Source organism: Zootermopsis nevadensis, unplaced genomic scaffold (genome assembly GCF_977971745.1).
Source record: "Zootermopsis nevadensis isolate Lab colony 2312 unplaced genomic scaffold, Znev_1.0 Znev_ptg000006l, whole genome shotgun sequence".
Taxonomy (NCBI): Eukaryota; Metazoa; Arthropoda; class Insecta; order Blattodea; family Termopsidae; genus Zootermopsis; species Zootermopsis nevadensis.
The window spans coordinates 1,307,114-1,328,199 of record NW_028259138.1 but is presented as its reverse complement, the minus strand read 5'-3'; the positions used below and the strand labels follow the sequence as shown (position 1 = coordinate 1,328,199).

General features: G+C 38.0%; 1 protein-coding gene across 6 annotated transcripts in view; it reads left to right on the top strand.

The window, feature by feature from the left end:
* Positions 1 to 21,086, top strand: part of Neto (Neuropilin and tolloid-like) — a 304,172-nt gene that overhangs the window by 153,861 nt on the left and 129,225 nt on the right. For 5 of the 6 annotated variants that reach the window (XM_087343435.1, XM_087343436.1, XM_087343431.1 and 2 more), the window contains one exon: positions 20,728 to 21,063. In XM_087343435.1, the coding sequence (XP_087199561.1) occupies positions 20,748 to 21,063 (316 nt within the window). In that variant the 5' untranslated portion in view covers positions 20,728 to 20,747. Of the gene's footprint in view, positions 1 to 20,727; positions 21,064 to 21,086 lie in introns of those variants that run through there. The other variant, XM_087343437.1, reaches the window with a different exon arrangement.

The window sequence follows — 21,086 nt, the reverse complement described above, 5'->3', positions numbered from 1 at the left end:
AGAAAATGAGAAATGCCACGGCAACCCTCAATAAGAATCTTCCGAAAAACAGAATTGCTACATGAACCTGAATGTCTATCTTATTCATGTTCATGTTGAATCCTAATGGCATGTCCTTCCTTATTTTATTTTTAAGCAGTACCACGATTTGTAACCATGAAGATAAACTTTATTTAAATGAAATGAGTAGCTGATAAATGGGCGTTAAACTGTACTTATCGCGGTGTTCCTCCTCACCCTTGACTGAAGTTCAGTTCATACATTTAGGCTAATATCTTGAGTGAAGTTTCAAAGTTGGATTCGACTCGAGATTCATATTTACCAAAATGCTTTTATGATTTTCTGTGAGATTAAATCACATGACGGAGTTGGACAGAAACTTTTAAGATGAGAATTCTGTGGAGGTTTTGTTCTTATCTTTAGTTTTTCGCTGTCGGTGTCAAACGTGGGTTTGAGCCGCGTTGCTTGTTGAAATCTTTCAATGGTGTCGGCAAAATTTTCAGTTGCTGTCTTCTCGGTTACCTACTTTTATCCCGATTACGTTATTCGTAGAAATCATTATTTGAGGACGAAAATATGCAAGTACAGTGTTGAGAACGGGCATTATTGGAAATAAGGAGAAGAATAATATAAACATGGAATGACAGTGTGGAGCACAAGATTTAATTCAAACAATAAAATCAGGAAAATGTGTAAAGAATGTGAAAATACTTTTATTAAAACATTTTTAATAGAATCTGTCGCCTCATTGCAGTCGTATCACGTGCCTCAAATGATGCCGTGGCTTATTAAATTTTTACATGTTACTAAGTTCTTATCAGATTCCAGTATTTGATTATCATCATCATCGCAGTATTTCTAAACTTCTATAAAACTTCGGAATCCCAAAATATAAGGAATTATGTATTAATTATTATCTATTGGTTTCTTTAAAGACGCTTCCTTATCTCATCACAGAGGAGGTTCAATACAGACGTGCCCCAGTGAGATTAGCGGAGCTGTTTTTGACCCATTGGATATCCAGATACAGACTGTCCCAAACAGAAGTATGCACATTGTAATATGGAATATTAAACTTGTGCGTATACATGTTTTTGGAACATTCTGTATGTACTACAATGAGTTACCAAGTCGTGAATACCTTTATCATAGCATTCCATTTTCTGTTGGTAAATCTAGTTGTGCGCAGTGTTAATGAACAATATTCATCCTCGCACGTTTTTCAATTTAACATGTGTTTTATATTATGTAGGATAATTATGAATGGGAAAAGGGTGTGGAAGGAAGCGATTGTGACCAGTTCGAAAGGTACTTTATGTGTGACAACTGGGAGAAACATCAACCAGAACAACAGGTATCTGGTCTCAGATTCGAAACCAGTATCTCCTGAATACGAAGGAATGATAATCCTGCAGTATAATTGTGGGGTAAATTAAAACACATACAAACATCATTTGAAATGTAATTTATTTATGTAAAATTAAATGTCTGTTTTCCTGGAGATGAAGCGATCGGATCGTGAATGTGATAACAATATCGATGTCGATTCTCGAGGTCTATAGTACAACCGACTAAAGTTACATCATTTAAGCAATGCTTCTTAGCTACCGTGGGGTTTTAAAGTTCCTTAGCTCACTCATACTCTCTCTCTCTGAGTTCGTTATTATAGCAAAGGTTCGCGCAGAACGAGGCTTCATTGCGCCACAAATCAAGGAACGGTTAACTAACACTATCGAATTTAAAGCTCGATTTCGTAGCTTTCATATTAGAGTTTTAATGACGTCATATATGCCAGGGGCGCAGAAGCGGTAATTTATCTGTGTATTAAGCATGCTCCTGTTCTGTTTACTACGCAGTACATGTAGTGCTTTTGGAACACAAGCTTTACCGGTAATATCCCGCACAATAGAAGCAAAAAATCTACATTCTCTTAACATCGCTCCTTTAAAAAAGTAATGTTTCATTCTGCAAACTTGGGCATAATTCCAACATCCCCTTATGGGCGCCTTCCTCCCCCCTGCCGCTCTTCGGTGTCTCGGTCCCACCGCGTATATTACGCTATTCATTATTTCAGTCTCATGCATTTAGATTCCCTATCTAACTTTTATATACCCCTTGTACATAGACCACACATCTTGCACGAGTCGTTTGCAGCACGGGTCGCATATCCCACAGATTGCCAGGCGACTGACTCTCCTTTGTTTTCAGTAACTGACCGGAATGTTTAGAATTTTATTTGGCAACGGATTCAGTGAAATATGCGACTGACTTGGATTAAAAGGGAATTTGGAAATGATACAATCCTAATTGTAGAAGAGTGAAAATGTTTACAGGGATATGGATGGGGAAATTACTGTGCAAGTAGCTGGTCGCGTTGAAAACTGTTTCGCTATAATTCAGATTCCCAAATTTGTTCAATATATACTTGTATGAAGTATAACATGCTTTGGAAACAGAAGAAATAAAAGGAATTCTAATCTCAAGAAATGCAAGCTTAAACATTGTAATTTTTGTTGATGACCAAGTACGAATCTCAACTTCAGAAAAATATTTACAAATATCAGTTCCTAAGCTGAATAACATAATAAATAAATACGGGATGACAGTCTCGTCAGAGAAGATAAAGGCATTCTGTGGCCGAGAACTAACAAGATGTAAAATAGTAATTGACAACAAAATTATTGCACAAATAAATACATTTAATTACCTCGGTTGTTCACTATCGTATGAAGTAGACAAATACATAGATGCCATACTTTTAAAATTTCTAAAGTTACCATCCTTATCAACATGACTTTTAAAGCATCAAAAGTCCAAAAATAAAACAGAATAAAAATATATAATACTTTAGCACTACCCACAATTTTATATCGCATTGAAAGCTGGGCATTGAAAATGGACAAAAAAAGAATTATAGCTGCTGAGATGAAATTTATGAGTCCCACTCAAAGTACACTTGGATGAAGACATACTTAGAAACTTAAAAACAAAACCCATTTTAGACAAAATTTTGAAATATAAAAACAATTTTCTTCAACATGTCAACAGAATGCAGACTTATTAAAACACTACACACCATGTGGACGAAGAAACCTTGGACGACCGCAGAAGAGACATTTAGACTCCGAGGCCGGAACGGGTCAATATGACCTAACTCCTTGACTGTTTGATGATGATGACGATGACTATAATTCAGGTCATTATCACGTTAAGCAGAATGGCAGGGATAAGAATTGTGATGCTGGTCTGGGGATTGTTTCTAATAGCGAAAAATAGTAATTAAATTAAACTCAGTTTGATTCAATTTAATTGCATTCATTTGTTATTGTGTTTGACAGAAACAAATAAAGCCAGTTACAAACAAGTACTAAAATAAACCCAAAAACAAAACAATTATCATGAAACGCTAATATTACTGTAAAATAAAATATCCAGGAAACAGACAAGATCAGATAACACAGAAAATGTGATCCAAATGTACAGTGTAAAACCTGAGGAGAATTAAAAAAATAAAGGCATAAAGAATAGCTGAATGCTTGTAAAATTATAAAATGTCGGGCAGACAAGAAAAATCTTTTTTAAGAATGCTAGTTTTCTTGCAAATAGCATAAGAGACACTCGTTTTGAAGCGATGGTGTGCAATAGTAGTATAAAGCAATCTAATTATCCCAGTAGCAAACGAAGGCTAACCGAACCCAGAACGTAATAATACTGACAATAATAATAATCATACCAAAGCTGTTATAATTATTGCTGTAGTATCAGAACTAATTGTAGTAATGTGACTGCAGTGCTACCAACATAACAAAGATTGAGATAGCAGCAGAGATACCAGTATTACAAAGAGATCATACACAGTGCTCTGTAGCAGGCCTGACATCAAAGGAGAACCACGAGTGTGGGGACATTTCTGTGCAAATTGCGCGGAAAGCGATAAAAATATTGTGTTACGAACGTTTCTTTCACAAGTTTAGGCGTTGTATGTGAAGATAAAAAGAATATCCTCCAGAGAGTTTGTGTCAAAATGTCCGTTTTTTAATACTGATAAATTGTTGCGTAAAAAAAGATTTAAATTATTCTTGAACAAAGAAAAACTGAATTCATTAAAACAAAACAGTAATGGAAAAGTTTAGTCCAATTTGTGGCACTCTTATCTTACAAACGTGTTCTTTGCGATTTTGAATACCTCACTGACTTTTATATTCATTTAATGCAGGTGTAACTTCAGCTTAGCATCGCTAAATTTGTATACGCAATAATAAGTTAATAATAAGTCACATCGCAAAAATTACATCGTACACAATAAGCCATTATGTATAGTTTTAATTCTGTAAGTAGGCTTATATATATAATATTGAGAAGTATTTAATGTATGAAGATAGCCGTTTTCTGGGTTGTTGCACTCTGTAGCCTCATAGACGTTTACCGACGTTTCAGAGGTGCTTTCTGCCTCAATGCGATGATTGCTGTGGCCATGGTCTACACGGCGCTACAATCCAGAAGACAGCCATCTTCATAATCGCCACCGTCAGGACCTCAGATCTTACTAACCACTAATAACATTCTCAGAGCCATTAAAGATCTTAAACTGCTTTCCTGTGTTCGTATTTAGTTACATGTCTGATTTCCTGACTCCTTATTGATATGTAGTAGTAATTATGTGAGGTAGGGGACGCTTAGTTCAACAGTTCTATCATGTTCGCTGTGTTATTGACTCCACATTTTCAGGCTGTAAATACTATTTTTTTGAGATTATCCGAAAGATACTTCTAATACAAATGTTAATAAAATTTAATCGGCCAGTTCTCAAAGTGAGATGTCACAGCATAAAACACGTTTTATTTATCTATTAACTTTAAGACTTACCTAAAAATTGTATCGTATTTAAATGTGTCATTTTTTGCAACTTTTGTTTCAACCATTTTTTTCGCTCCAGTAAATATTTAAAAAGTTTTGCTTGAGCTGTGTTCAGAAACGTATTTAGGTCTTAATTTAGTTTCCGTTACAGTTATCTCATTTTAACCAGAACTGAAATTAGCTTCCAAAATTTGAATTTCCGTGAAAATCGGTCGATAAATGCTCAAGGACGAAAGAACACAAACATAGGAAAACTTAAGTGCGCATTTTTGCAACTTTTCGTTGGGGACGCGCCAAAAATAAACATGGAATGGAACTTTCCAAGTCTTCCTCGATTGATAACAGATAATAATATTTGCTCGGTATATGTCTACAGACATTTCTTTTTCATTGTGAATGAAGTGTACATACTACAGTCATATAAATAGCCTAATATTTACATCACCATGATACACTCACTTATGCATTCTGTTTGTGAAAGGAACATGAATTATTACTACTAAGTTTGTGAGTTATTCTGTTTGGATTAGACCTACAGCTTCATACATGTTCATACCCTGTTTTGCAAGAACTCCTAAAATAAATAGCCCATGAAGTTATTTCAAAAGTTCTGCTGTTTATCGGACCGTCCAGACTCGAAATATTCTGTTCCAAATGTTCCAGGTTGTGACTAAAAGAAGGACACTAATCCATCGTTAAAAACTGTGAATTCAATCGTATCCCATATTTATGATCATACACATAGTTCCTGTACTTAAAATTGTTTGTACAACGTATTAAAACTTTACATATGGAGGGAGTTGTATAGATCTGTTATGCTCCAAACCTTGCTTCTTTGCCTGGACACTGAACATTCCGCGATTCATTACTGAACCTGCTCAACACGGAAAAGTTACTTCATTATGGGACGAAGAACAAAAGTCAGTAAATCAAGTACACGTGCGGGATTACAGTGACCTGTATTCTTCACTCGAGCCTTTTCTAGTGTACAGGGAGATATGACGAGAGCACAGCTCAGTTAACATGCCGGTTCATTCTTTTTGTTTGCATGTAGGAACGCATTTAAGAGCTTTAAAGGTTTTGTTGCTAGGTAACCGACTATTTTCAGACTCATTAGATGCGTTTCGAAAATTACTCGGTAGTCTCGCCGTACTTCTCTGTCAGTCCACAAGTAACATCGCAGAAACTGCAAATTTCTGTGAAACTCGATATACGAATAGTAGAATTGCTCTAAAATTTTAAGATATTTTGTGGGATTTTTACGTGGCGGTGAGTCTGAAAATGGCTGTCTTCTGGGATGTTGCGCCGTGTAGTCTGGTAGAAGTTTACCGACGTTTCGGAGGTCCTTGGTGTCTGCACCATCGGGCCGATCGCCCTGATGATGGAGGCAGCAATGACATCTGAAACGTCGGTAAACTTCTACCAGAACACACGGCGCAACAACCCAGAAGACAGCCATCTTTCAGACATTTTGATTTTGGTTTAGTGTGATTAATTTAAAGGGGCACGAAAATTGTTAAATTAATTTTTATGGAAATCCTTGAGTAGTCTTGACAAATTGTGGTCAGATTCAATTTAAATAGGATTTGATCTTCTGAGTATGAAGATGGCTGCTCCACCGTTCGTGGCGAAACTAAAAAGTAGCTATTTGCATTTTTTGCTAAAATCATTTTCACAACTATATCCTTAAGTATTGTACTACAGCAATGAATCGCCTACTGTTATTTTTCAATATGTATTACAGTTATATATGAAATGAACAGATTAACAAAATTGTATGTGTAATAAATGACAAGAGTTCATCGAGGCTAAAATAGTGATTTTGAATAAGGGCAGTACGTAACAAAAACGAAAATATTAAAGGATTACGAAGAATATATATATAAAAAAAAAAAAAAAGGAAAGAAGACAGACAGGACGAAGAGGTAGAGTGAACCGAAGTGAACGAATTCTCACTGCAGTTAACGCACTCTGCAAAACCAATGTCACTGTCAGAATTTATTGCACACCAGACAGGTCTCACCGCAGGGAGCTTATCACCAGCTAGCATCACTATGTTACTCCGCTTGATGCTGCCAAATTCTGTTCTTTGCAATTGTGTATTCACCATTACTCTTGATTTGCACACACTGAAAATACAAATATATTGTCAAAGCAATAGGGGTATTGTACTGTGCAGGGTTGTCAGTTCTGCTGTTGCAGGAGCTAATGACCAGGGATTGTTATGGGCCGTGCGAAACAAAATTAAATTCGCCATCTAATCCGTAGTGTCGACTTCCTGTACTGTTCCCAAGCAGGTTAGCATACTGGTTCATTATATGATTACATTCAAGGGGTTTTTGGTTCGGATGTTGATCGGGGTACCGCTTCTCGTGGTTTTGCCTATTTTCAGCCGCTTCAGTGCAATGGCAAGATACTAAGTCAAAACCTCCCCGTCTTCTGATCGCATTTGGTGGAATTTAACTTCTACAGTTGAAACAGCATTGTTAAATAACATGATAACAAATTTATAGTAAGTAAATTAAAATCCTCTAAGTGGTTTGAAGATGAAATATGCATGCAAATTGACGGACTGACACAGTCCCTTATGAGTCTGATTTCGTAAGCACACTGAAGAAATTGAAACAACAAAAAACTGATAACATTTGTGGTGTCTCTTGTTGTGCACCAAATTTCTGATATTTTGTGGAATTAACACGGTTCTGACATCTGATAAGACGTTTGACAGGAATAAAATTTATTGCGGTGAGTATGAAGATTTCTGTCTTCTGGGTTGTTGCGCTGTGTAGTATGATCGATTCATCGCCCTGATGACGGAGGCAGTATGACATCTGAAACGTTGGTAAACATCTATCAGACTACACAGCCCAATAACCCAGAAGACAGAAATCTTCAAAATTTATTGCGTTATCGATAACAGATGAATAACAGCTAAACGGGAAGTAATCTCGTAAGTTTGTACCAGTTCGCAGCTCCGATACAAATTTTTCGACTGTAATGACAGAGAAAAGTGGCCAAGTACGACAAATAAGGTATGGTTGAAAGTTGACTAACGATTCCGCAACTGTGCAGGTGAGAAAACGTTTAATTATCAACGCCAGATTCCCTTAACATGGAATGCTGAAAAGAAATAGTAGCAAATAATAAAAAGTTTAATTCTTGTTATTTTTAAATTTTCAGGAAATAAAGCAACTACCACATAAACTAGGTCTGACTTCAGGTTAAACGGTAGCGTTTAAGGAAATTACTGTCTTCTGGGATTTTGCGCTGTGTAGTCTGGTAGGAGTTTACCGACGTTATAGAGATGATTCTTCATGATAATGGACATCTCTCAAACTTAGACTAACTTATACCAGATTTTACACCCCGCTACATCCGAGAAAACAGCGATTTATAAACGAACGTTACTTTAAAAATTTATGGTTTTTATAATTGTTGACTTACGTACTGATTGTTGGGTCTGTAAGAAGCATTTTGAGTGTACCAGAAATGAAATATGAATTAAAATGGTAACAGTTATAAACATAGAGTCTGTGGAAGTATAAGAATTAATAAATGGGTTCGAATCGATCCAAGAAAAGATTTTTTCCCCATAAGTAACGCTAGAGGAATCCTTCCAAGAGCACAGACTCCATATTAGTGGAAAAACACGTGTCAATAATTGGATAAACTTGTTGAGAAACTGATCAAACGAGAGTCCAGAACTTTAGTGTGCCCTCAAAACAAACTCTTAGAAGACAAAACCGGCTGCCATTTTATATTCCTTTTGAAACATCCCAGCAGCCACCAACTGTACCATCTACTAGCATTCCGGGACATGAAAACACTCTCTCCAGCTGCAAACGTAAAATTTATCCACGGTGTTATCTCCAGCTCAAGGAAAATATATGAACTGGCGTATATGATAAAAAGTTTCAGAAGTAACGAAAAGATGACAAGGAAATTACTTCGATAACTCGAGCCGTACGATTATTGCACATATTTAAAAAGTCGTTAGGCCGTATAAAAGCGAGGCATTGTACCATTCTTTACAAGTGAAAGTTTCATCATATTAGTGGAAATGTTACCAATTTACTTTGCATAGTGCCACATTTTATAGTCTTTCCGCATGTGAGTAACGCACTCCCCATTATCCACTTTTCCTTCTGTCACGCTATGCCGCAGTTATTACGTTCCACACTTCACATACATTTTACTGCACAATTTTCTGCGTGCATTTCTCATTACGTATTCTGTGTGAAATTGGTTTTATTAACAAATACTGAACCAGGTCTTTGTTTTGCATGTGATCACACAGACGTGGCTGATAGGGGAACAGCTTGCAAGATTCTGAACAAAGCGTGTGTGTCTTTTGTTGTTAAGCCGTATGGCGATGTTCGTTCTTTGAGCAGCAATCTCGGAGCTAGCGAAAAGCCCTTCGTCGCCTCTAAATGGAGTAAAGGATTGTGTTACTCTTTATGGACGGTTACGATGTTAAAAACACAAGTGTGTATAATATTTCACTACCCAACACGTGTAAAGAAGCTATATTTGTGCGATTAAAACACAAATAAAAGGATAGAAGCAATATATATATATATATATATATATATATATATATATATATATATAAATTTGTGTAATTAGAAAAATAAAGTGAGTTAGAAAAGTTATGACTCGACGAACTCTGCTGACTAGAAGTCATTCCAATTTTGGCGACAATGTTTTGCATGGAGACAGACTTTTCGTGATTATTGTTTACGCCATTTTAGAATGAAAGAGCAATTGCGTTGTTTTAATTTAGTTAATTCGTTATAAGATTAAATGTTTTAAATAAATTAAAAATGGTGAAATTACCGTGCCAATAACTTAGCGACTTTTACGTATGTCTGTTGTCTTGTGTTCTGTTAATGTAACGAAATTATGTAATTTTCACAAATTTATAATTTGTTCTCGTCCTGATATAACACATTCTGATTTGCGTGATTCATGTGCATTAAATACCCTATTATCTAAACTGAACGGGACCGAAGAGCTGCCGGATAATATGAAGGACTAATTAAAATGTTAATATCAGCTCAGTTTGTTATTGAATTACGAAGAAAGTCCAATACTGCATCAAATGAAAAAATCTCACAAACAAAAATAGTTTAAGCAGTGCGTGGTGGGGAGTGATTTATTTCGCTATATTCTGTGTCGACTGTCGATAAAATGGAGCGTTCCGACACGGCACGTCGGATAGAACGGAATGAATGTCGGATAACCGAAGGTCGGATAATCGGGACTCTACTGTAATTGCAGTAGCATAAATATTAATACACTCTGTTCATAAATTGTTCTCTGTGAACGGTTGTGACGTGCAAGTAACAGTCTGTTTAACCATGGATTTCACAGAAGTTTTTACTTAACATGTTTTGTGACTATATGACTTCAAAATCACAATATGGCAACTTGCCTGTGGTTTTCCTTGTATACAGCTCCATCTCCTTCCACCATATTGTGTGTTAGTCTGGACCACATGGTTGGTGGTGCTACATAACAGGAAATTTGAGTTGTGTTATTTGTAGACATTTTCATTGTGTTGAGGGTATAAACACAGGAACTAGTTCAGAAAGTATGTGAAATAACTTTAATTATATAATTTATATTTCTCCATTTATAACAAATTATAATTTGTAACGCTCATGTCACACTGGGACACATTGCTTTCAGCATGGACTTTGTCTCAAAACATGTAGAGTGAGGAGTCAACAGATCTGTACTATCTTTTCCTTCCTAAAATAAAAAGTTTTCTGGATGTTAGGGATTAGCTCTGTCGAATGGGTCCAACTGAGTAGGTACACCTGAAGGCGGAGATAGAGTCCCATCTCCGAAACGTCGTGCAATTTTATGATTTTATTAGACGATGGAAAACATGCAGAAAAGTTTTTATTTTAAAAACGCACCATCGTCACAAAATTTTAAATTTGAGCTTTTCCTTCCCCTTTATTTTTGATTTTTAAATTTAAAGCATGGACCCAAATAAATTCTGTGGAATAAAGACAAGCAATATAAAGTTCAAAGCTGTTTAATGATGCCGTGGCTATCAGCTTCTGATAGCGTTTATTAGTTTCTTTGCAATTCTGACCACCTTTTTTCTGTATAAATACTGTTATAAGCTGTACTTTGGTTCCAATTTGACTTTGTTGTAGAAATACGGTTAGCTATTTCATCTCAGGCACGCTGTTATGTTAACCACTGGACAATAAATATTATGAATGAATAAAAATATGTACAACGATGTGCTACAGGCGATTAGTGAGTGATGTGTTAAAATGAAAATTATAATGGCGGAAGATTAGAACAGACTTTGAAATGTTGATAATAAATAAACAGAGAGGATATACTAGATTAATTTGCCATATTATCTGGTTTTTTGGCCGGAAAGCGTATCTACCGTTTTGAACCTTGACTTTCATTCTAACCTACTGACGTATATTCATGTTGAATTCGAAGTGAGTGTGTTGGTAGTAAAAGGAATTTGAATAATACGCAGCTGGGCCACCGGATATTAAACCTTGTATAATGCATATGGAGGTACTGTTATAGTGTATACAAAATATGGAAAATTTATGAAATAAAGTGTTACATTAGTAACCCAAACGGAACGCTGGGCAAATTAAATAGTAACGGTGTGGTTTTTATAACGTTCAGAAGTGGTCCAGCAGCGTTGGCGAGGCGAGGCTGTGCGTGGAGCGTGATCACCATTGTTTCGCTTTGTAATGTGGCCACTCACCAGCAAAAGTCAAACTTGAATCCCGTACTGACGGGGGAAATATTTCATGTTCGGTTGGCACTTACAGTCCTCAGATTATTTTGCACAAGATATTAAGCATGGAGACGATGTAGAAGATCCAAAATTTTAGTTGCTAAACCAAAAGGAAAGACACCAGCTGGAAAAAAGACGGGATAAATAACAGGATGATATTGAAATTGATGTTACCTGGGTAGAATGGGGTGACGTGGACTGGATGCGTCTGCTTAGGAGAAAGGACCATAGGATCACATAGGGGGAGAAATTCTTGAGACACTGGGCGACTGTTAGTTTCTCAAAGATGTCTTCCTTCTATGGAGTTGGTAAATTTGGCAGATGCACTCTTACAGGCTTTCTTGTATTTATTTCAGTTTTACTTTTTTTTTTGTTTGTTTACCTGATTTTATATAAAATATCCAGCTGTGTGAGTCTCTATTTTAGTTTTAAGTTTTCATTGTTTATTTTCTTAATTTGTTTATCTCTTTATTCCCCCTTTCTTTCTGTTTGTGTTTAGATAAATTAAACAAAATTTGCTGACTTACAAATGGTTACTTAATCCCTTAAAACTCATTCGTATTCTGTAACTCCAAATTTTACACGCAAAGTGTGTTTGTTGGTTTTATATGACTCTTAGAAATGTACTGCTTCAGATGGTGTTGATCTTAGAGACAATTTTCTCGCGTAACCAACATATACAATTTTGTCATCGTGTTTTTAAATCAGACATCTTTATGCTCTCTGCGACTGACACCCATTTATATAACTTCCCTATTTGCATTCATGGCCATGTACAATGCACGACAGTTGCGTGAGTGCTATAAAATGACGTGTCATGGACAGATTTGTTAACATTCATAATTTTTTCGTTGAAAAAACCCGAGTTTTTCAGGGAAGGGCATTAATAGACAGATGACAGATCATTTTATAAAATGATATGTTGTGTCACGGGGTGAAGTCGTATTACATGAAGTGTGATGGGTAGCAACATGGTGTTCAATGCCTTTATTACGTATTACACTGAAGTTATACTCCACGATGCAAACATTGGAAATTTTAAAAGAAATGTTAAACTGGCGTCGAGATTAGTGAACTGCTTCTTAATAGATTCATTCTTAAATTAACGATGCTGGTTCTACTTTCTCGAGTGAGATAGGAAAATGCTGATATCTCAGGTTCCAACGATGGTAAGTATGAAGATTTCTTTTTGATGTTGCGTCGTGTAATCTGGTAGAAATTAACCGACATTTCAGAAGCGAAATTGAAGGGGCATTTATTATGAATTGCGAGCTGATTGTTGCTTAAAAAGAGGCAGTCTTGGTCAGTTTAAAATTGTCTAATAACAATGTTGTGACGGGCAGGAACATCTCATAATGGCCGATATCCAGCGGGTAGTTTCTGCGTATTCGGACCGGTACCTCCTTGCAGAAGAATTTCGTTGCATTTCAGGATGTGAAGCAGAAACAGAACTTTCTGACTTAGTGCGGGTTACGCCTTTGGATAGCCTGTAGACGTTTATGAATTCTGGATGGATTAGAGGAATAACTGATGGGTTTCTGCTGCACTGTGGTAGAAATGTAATTTCACTGTTAACTAATGTTTTTAACCGTAGAAAGACGGTGAATTTTATGCTATGAGACTCAACGAAGCGTGTTAGAGGAGCTTCGTTGGAGTGATTGGTTGATAATCAGTCCTGGTGGAGAACGTCCAGGCGTGTTTAATGCTTCTATAGGACAGTGATAAAGAGAGACAAGACCACTAGCCCCCCATTTCGGATCCTAAGGGACTTTTGTTCAGAGAGTACTCACGTTTCGTCTGCCTGGTAGTTCAGTGCAGCTCTCAAGCGAAATTTCGTTTTGAATCACATCATAAAATATGAAAGAGTGCCGATTGCTTCGAGTACATGCTGGATTCTTGCAGACACGCGATGTTTGTAGAGAGAGAACAATTTAACCTAAATGTCTCGAACTACGAGTTAAAATCATAATGTAAGTACGCGAATACATAATTAAAGTTTTTCGGGGACCAACGCTAATAATTCTTAATAATATTCATGACAAAATTTAGAGAAAATGACATTCAGGAGATGCTTGCTACTGTTCCTTGTCTCCTGTTTTAAAACCTAAAAGATGTTTTGTGTGGGTGTGTATCTTGGTCCCCTTTATCCAAAGGAAGATGATCTCAACATAAATTATACGTATTTTCTTGGATTTTGACAGTTTCTTAATCGACACAAACATATTGTTACTGGAACTGTTGGCCACTTAACTTTTTAAATCCATTTTACAATCAATTTATTACTGAGGTTACTAAGCAGTAAATCAAGTTGTTAACAGAAACGCATTTCGTTATGGCAACTACCATTCAGCATGTCAATTTGTTTCCCCGTATTCTGTTTGAAAACATAAATGTTAAAATATTTACCATTTGTGTTATATGGGTGGAAAAGTAGGTCTCTAACCCTGTGGAAGGGGAGAGGGGTGAATAAAACTGCATAGTGTGGAACCTCGTAAATTGTCATCATTAAATATTATTCGGGCGATCAGATCTTGGGGTATGATGGCATGAGGAAGCATGTAGCACGGAGGGAACTAAGATGTGCATAAGGATTTTAGTCGGAAATCCTAGAGGTCAGAGGTCAGCCACTTGGTATAGATGGGAGAATAGCCATCGAGTTGAGTCGCTCACCGCGAGCAGGTCAGCCAACGATGCATTTTATGATTGGGCTTAATACCACTAACCCACGACAGCAAGACAGAAGACTTTATTTTTCGTTTTTCAACATGTTATCCGAGCTAACACAGTTAACATGTACACTCCATTCCTTGTACTCCTCTAATTACTATCACGCCCAAATTCTGTCCCATTTCGCTTACATCTGCCGTAAGTCAAAAACAGAGGTAGTGCTGAAGGCGTGGGTATCATATTTCTTCGTTCCTCGTATGAAAGAACATGCAAAATAGTGTTACAAATTTCTTTAGGTCAGTCAGATTTGAGGTTCTCACTGCGGTGATGATGGGAGCGTTGTTGCGATTTGTGACGTCGTTCAGACTAGTAGGTAATTTGCTATCAATCTGCCTTAGTTGTTGTAACATGTAAGAAAACGGCTGAACGAAACGGAGGTAGTGTCTTGTCTGAGTCGAGCAAGACAACGCAATTCAGTGATATTTTTTATCGCGGTGTACAATAGTAAATTTCCTTATGTTTAGTGTCTGAGGAGGATGGGCTTAGGGAGAGAATAATTAGAACAAAATGATGTCGTTTTTGCTTCTTTACGTACGTAAAAAAATGGTTTTCTGCTCTTCATATTGTACTGGGAATTGGAAACTAATAATCTTGTTGATTTATCGAGTCTCTATGGGTTTGTATACGAGAGAGAGAGAAGCACAAACTGAAGTTGACCTTCTGTTTTAATGTGCAAATAACGCTGGATGAGTGACGATACTGGATTCCGATAAAGGCGCGCTCAGTGTGTGGTATCATGCGATGGTTTTTCGAAACCCCCTCCGTTTTCCTATTCTTCCCCTACATCTGGCAGTCCGGCCGCTTGTCTGAGTAGCTCCATGAAGGAGGCTGTCTTTGCTAGGAAAGCAGCTATAACGCGGTAAAATGACGATAATGGCGGTGCTATGCGCATTCAGAGTCGCATGCTTTGCTTCCGATTTCCATGTTTTTGATAAATATGGTTCTGGGAGCCAACACTAAACGTTGTTAGGAGAATTTAATTTTGATATAAGGATTTGAGACTTTCGCGGCGATTACAATCAATAAAAAAAATCTTCTCGGGCAATCAGCCGCGTTAACTGGTTACCGTAGTAAACCGACGTTTCGGGAACCAACTCTATCCCCATCATCTGAGTTCTGATGTGACTGGATACCTGACACAGGCGACTTCTGAGGTATCCAGTCACATCAGAACCCTGATGATGGGGACAGAGTTGGTTCCCGAATCGTCGGTTTACTACGGTAACCAGTTAACGCGGCTTATTTCCAAATAAGATTTTATTAATTTAATTTTTAGTTTGTAGCGAACCTATAAACCCCCTGTGTTACGTGAAACATGAATGGAAATTTATGTCTTAAAGGAAATCGGTTCATTATGTACCATAGATTGATTCTCAGTGTTATACAGCGTCTGTGGAACCTACTCATCATAATGGTATGCAGATTGTTTGTTCACCCCCTTTTCATGTGGTGAATATTTAAGGGAACAAGTGTATCTGTAAAAGATTGAATTTGTATAAGCAAGAGATTGTTTATACCTGAAATATATAAAATGACACAAAAACGCAGATGACAGCCATCTTCATACTCGCCGTCTACCGTGCTTTGCTGAACTGTCACTCGAGAACCATATTTTACTCCTGTCTGCAAGGTATTTCGTTAAATCTTTTTCCGGTTTGGGCTTACATTATGATCCACCAAGCACATAAACCTTGCTGTGATTGTAACTGATCTCCACATGGGGCGAACCTGGAGGTAGTTAAGTCACTTCTTACTCACGGGACAGTCTGCGTTGGTATAAAATAAACCGTATCGGACATAGGCCACTAAAGAAACGGTGGCTACTGCTTAGTTTCATTTATGTCTTGTGAATATTGGAAAGTAATCAATTTATGAAATTGCTGTTCGTTTCTTCACAAGGAGCGTATACTGTTATTTCTTAATACAGTGTTACTATAGTAACCGTCTTATGACCGTATGACCGTAGTATGACCTCAATAGGTGCCGTTCACAAGATTCTCCTTCTACGCCCGAGTTCCATGTTTCCAATAACCATGATTGATTGCTTCTGTCCAGTTGGTATCTAGAATCGTGATCTGCTACCAGCTCAGCCATTTTGTAAATCACTGCACGCAGAACATCGGGAGTTTCCCTGCGAAGTGTGACCGGTACTCTGATATTCATTTTGAAATCATTGACTCTTATTTGAAAAGTCGATTGTATACTCGACTTATTAAAGAATAGCCCATTTTCTTTACGGAACCCGAAGGTTCATCACCTTGTTCACAAAAGCCCGCCGCCGGACTCTTATCTTGAGCTAGCTGCATTCAGTTCGCTCCATCGATTCCAATCTCCCTAAAGTCTGTCTTAACGTTATCCTCCTACCTACGCCTAGATCTGTCCAGCTGTCTCCTCACTTCAGGCCTCCCAACCAATACCCTGCAAACACCCCTCTCCTCCCCTCTGGCGTGCTACATGTTCCGCCCAACTCATCCTCCTCGTTATAGTCACCCTAACAATGTCAGGTGAGGAGTACAGGCCGTGAAGCTCATCATTATACAATTTTCTCCATGATCCGCCGTCCTTTCTTTTAGGTCCAAATATCTTTAACACTTTCTTCTCAAAGACCCTCAATCTGTGTTCCTCCCTCAAAGTGAGAGACCAAGTTTCGCACCCATACAGCACAACTGACAAAATTACACTTTTATACATTTCATTCTTCAGTTTTTTATGTGAGACGGGAGGGCAAAAGATTTTGGACTGAATGATAGGAAGCATTTCCTGAGTTTAATCTGCTCTTGATTTCGTCCTGAATGCTATTCTGACTTGTTAGTGTCGTCCCCAAGTACTTGAATTCTGTCGCATTTTCGAACGATTCATTAGCTATCCTTATATTCTGGTTCTGTCCAGATTTCTGATGCCGAGACATGATCATATACTTTGTCTTTTCTGCATTTATTTTTAGACCAATGACCCTAATAGCCCTTAACAGTGTTTCTGTGTTCGCTTTTATAGTATTTATATTATCACCCGTCAGCATGACGTGTCCCAACAAAGTTTCTTACAGCAGTAGAGATCTTAACACGTTCAGTTTATCATAGGATGAACTTCTAATACATAAACATTTTCGAGTGGTTGGTAGTTGTTAACCTGTTCGATGAATTGACTAGAAGGCTCGTCATTGGTTTTGCAAACTCCCGAATTTGGTCATTGTCCCGAAAACCGCTCAGTTAAGTAACATTTTCAGAAACTCTTTGGCTAATATGCATTTAAAATCGCAATCTCGTCCACGTGTACATTGTCCCACCACAACCTCCACAAAATTGAGACGTCCAATTTATTTTTTCTTATTGTATTTGGGGTAATAGTTCTACGAAAGGCGAGATATTGCATTTTATACTACTCTTACGTTATTAGTACACTTTAATTTTGGACACCATGTTAATATAAATTTGAAGAACCAGTTATAATCCATCCAATTAACATAGTTGAGAACTGCCAGTTATAGGAAAAACGTAACACATGGACTGAACACACGGCGTAATGGTTTTCACTGCTATGTGCTCCGGAAGGTCTTGGTCCGGAGCTCTGTTATAATGCCAAAGGCTTTTTTTGGTTTCCGGTTCTATAACAGTTCCAAACAAGCACAACATACTTTAGACACAAGGAACACAGGATACATTGCATCAAGACATCAAGGCAAGTTAAAATTCCAGTTCCTCTCACCCCATTTATACCGTCTCTCATAACCATCAGTCCATGCGAAACTTCATAAACCTTGAGCTGAGAAACTTGAGTAAATTAAGAAGTGAGTGCTATGACGTGATGTGAGGCTGATGGAAGCAATCTGATGGCATGACGACAAGGGGCCATTATGCTGTAGTCGGACTCCAGCCCGAAACGTGAGCATCACGATCGCTCTGATGTGTAACGTTATGAGAATAGCCAGCGCATTCAGAATGCGGACATTATGTCTGCCCCATTTCCCCACTGTTTGCCTCCCCCCCCCCCCCAATCCTTCCGCCGTGGACGGGACGCTTGTAAAGAATGTCAGGGATAAAAATGGGAGAAGCCGGCGAGAAAGAAGCAGCAAGACGAAAGTAATTGGTGGCATGGAATGAAGTATTGAGTTAAAATGTCTGACCGACGGTCACTACAACTGTGCTATGAAAGAAAGAGAAGGGTAGAGCGAATGGATGGGAAGAGGAAATGGAAGAATTTAGCAAGAAGAAACGATATATTGGAGAAATAACATGAAATGAAAAGAAACAGAGAAGGAAGCAGAAAGAGAGAGAACTTAGAATACTCGGAGAAAAGATGAAGAAAAATAATGGGCATTGAGCAAAGGAGGAATGGGTCAAGGGACGGATACGTGAATGGGTGGATACATCCTACTGAGGTTTGGATTCGTGACAGTGTTATTGCTGTTCTGTCGCCTTTCTTCCCTAAATGCCGTGTTTCCGACCTCAGCCTGTAATCCGGCTGTCTGGTGGCACACGTCAGAGGACTGAATGTAATCACATACACGCACCCGCACACAGTAATGGTATTCGCTGACGCATTGCAGAAGGCAGGGGAAGATGAAGCTAAACCACTCACCTCTATCTACTGTCGCGGTTAATAATACGCGCCAGTTTGCTTCTGGATTCATCCCCACACGCGTTTGCGGAGTTTCGCTTAGAAACAGGGTGTAACTTCACGTTTACTCGACGAAGGAACAGGCTGTTTTGTAAAAAGTAAAAAAAAGTTTAATTAGCTTTGCAAAACAAAATTTTATTTTATTTTAGTGCCTTCCTTGACTCTGACAATTAAGAGATACGTGTAACAAATGTGATGTTTTCTCTTGTTTTGTATGGGTATAAAACTTGAAGATTGCTGTCTTTAGGGTTGTTGCCTTGATGACGGAGGCAGTATGACCTCCGAAACGTTGGTAAACATCTACCATACTACACAGCGCAACAACCCAGAAGACAGAAATCTTCATACTCACCGCTGTGAAAACCTCGTCGCCCTGATGACGGAGGCTGTATGACCTCCGAAACGTTGGTAAACATCTACCATACTACACAGCGCAACAACCCAGAAGACAGAAATCTTCATACTCACCGCTGTGAAAACCTTAAATCCTACGGTATAAAACTTGGTCTCTTATTCCGAATTCGTAAAACAGACGTGTCATAGGTCAAAGTACTGAGGGCAGTGACTTGTTATGACCTGTGAGGGAGAGTCGACAAAGGATTTAAGGAAAGTACTTACGAGATTTAAAATTTATATACTTTATCGTTGAGGCAGTGAAACCATGAAGAATGAAATACCGGCGCTTTGCTTCACGTATTAGAGGAAACTACAAATGGGCATCTTTTAGACACATGAAAGGAAGATGTCGCTTAGAAAGCGAGAATGGTAAGGTCGATTATGTAAAATGATCCGATGAAACAGTTTGTGACGGTGTGGACTGGATTCATCTAACTTAGAATACAATCCAGAGCTTCATAACGAGTCATCAGGTTACATCGAGTGGGGAATTTCATCAATAGCTGGATTATGAATAACTCTTTAAGCAATACACTCTATAATTTGTGTACTTAATTATGTATTAATTTATGTTTTATTTAACGTTGCTGTCAGTAGTTCAGGTTATAAATAGTCAAGAGATAGGACGATTAGTGAATAATGAATTGAGGAGGTACTGGAACAAAGCGCTCGTGGCCTGATTTAAGGAACTCTCCCGAATTTTTTTAGGGAGAGCTGAGTAAAAGACAAGGAAACTCAGGATAACCGGGCTAGGGACCGGTATTTGAACCAAGGACCTACAGAATACGATGCAGGAGAGTTAGCTACTATTCCATAACGTTAGGCGGCAATTCAAGAAACAAAGATCATGGGCATTAGCCATCATCCTAATTTAATTAACGACACGACGTTTCGGAGACTGGAATGACTTCATCCTTAGGTGAGACCTAATCTGTAAGGTCCGATTGTAGAGCTAGTTCCTATCTCCGGATAGAGGTTTTGCCTAAGGACTTTAATATAATTAGGGCGATGGGTACTGTCCAAGAAGTTCCTTATTTTAACAAGAAAAGTTCGTCTCAAACCTTAAGATTTTTAACCTCAGTTTGTTTGCTTTTTCCTGCAGAATAACTTATACCTTGGCTTACATTTTTGTGTAATAAAGGAAAAGATTATTTTTATGGTATTTGTGTAATGAATTCCGTTTTTAATTAAGTATGTTTAAGTAGGTGTATTGATGGCAATAAAGCATCGTGATAGATGTTCCCTCTGTATAGAACAAAGTACTTAATGTATAAATCCCCAAGAGACCTGTTTTACAGAGAAACAACATTTTAGTAATTCTTGTTTATGGTAATTGTTTACAGGTAAAGGAAGCAGCGACTTGATGATTCCCCCCAGACACCGACCATATTTTGAGAGGAAGCATTCCCAGCCCCAGTATGCCGGCGTCCCTACAAACGACGTCAGAAATTCGCTGTACCGGGAGGCGTCGACAAAGGATGTGAGCCAGGCAGTGAGTTTCGTGGACAAGAAGCTCTTTTATAATGGTCATGTGATGTCTCGTCGCAATGCCATGGACGACTCAGAAGCGAGTAAATGCAAGGCGTTTGAAGTGGGGAATCCCGAGCGAGGGGAATTCTACTCGCCCAGCTATCCAGATAACTACCCTAACAACATTGAATGCACCAAATTACTGGAAGGTAAGTCATGGAATCCTTTATGT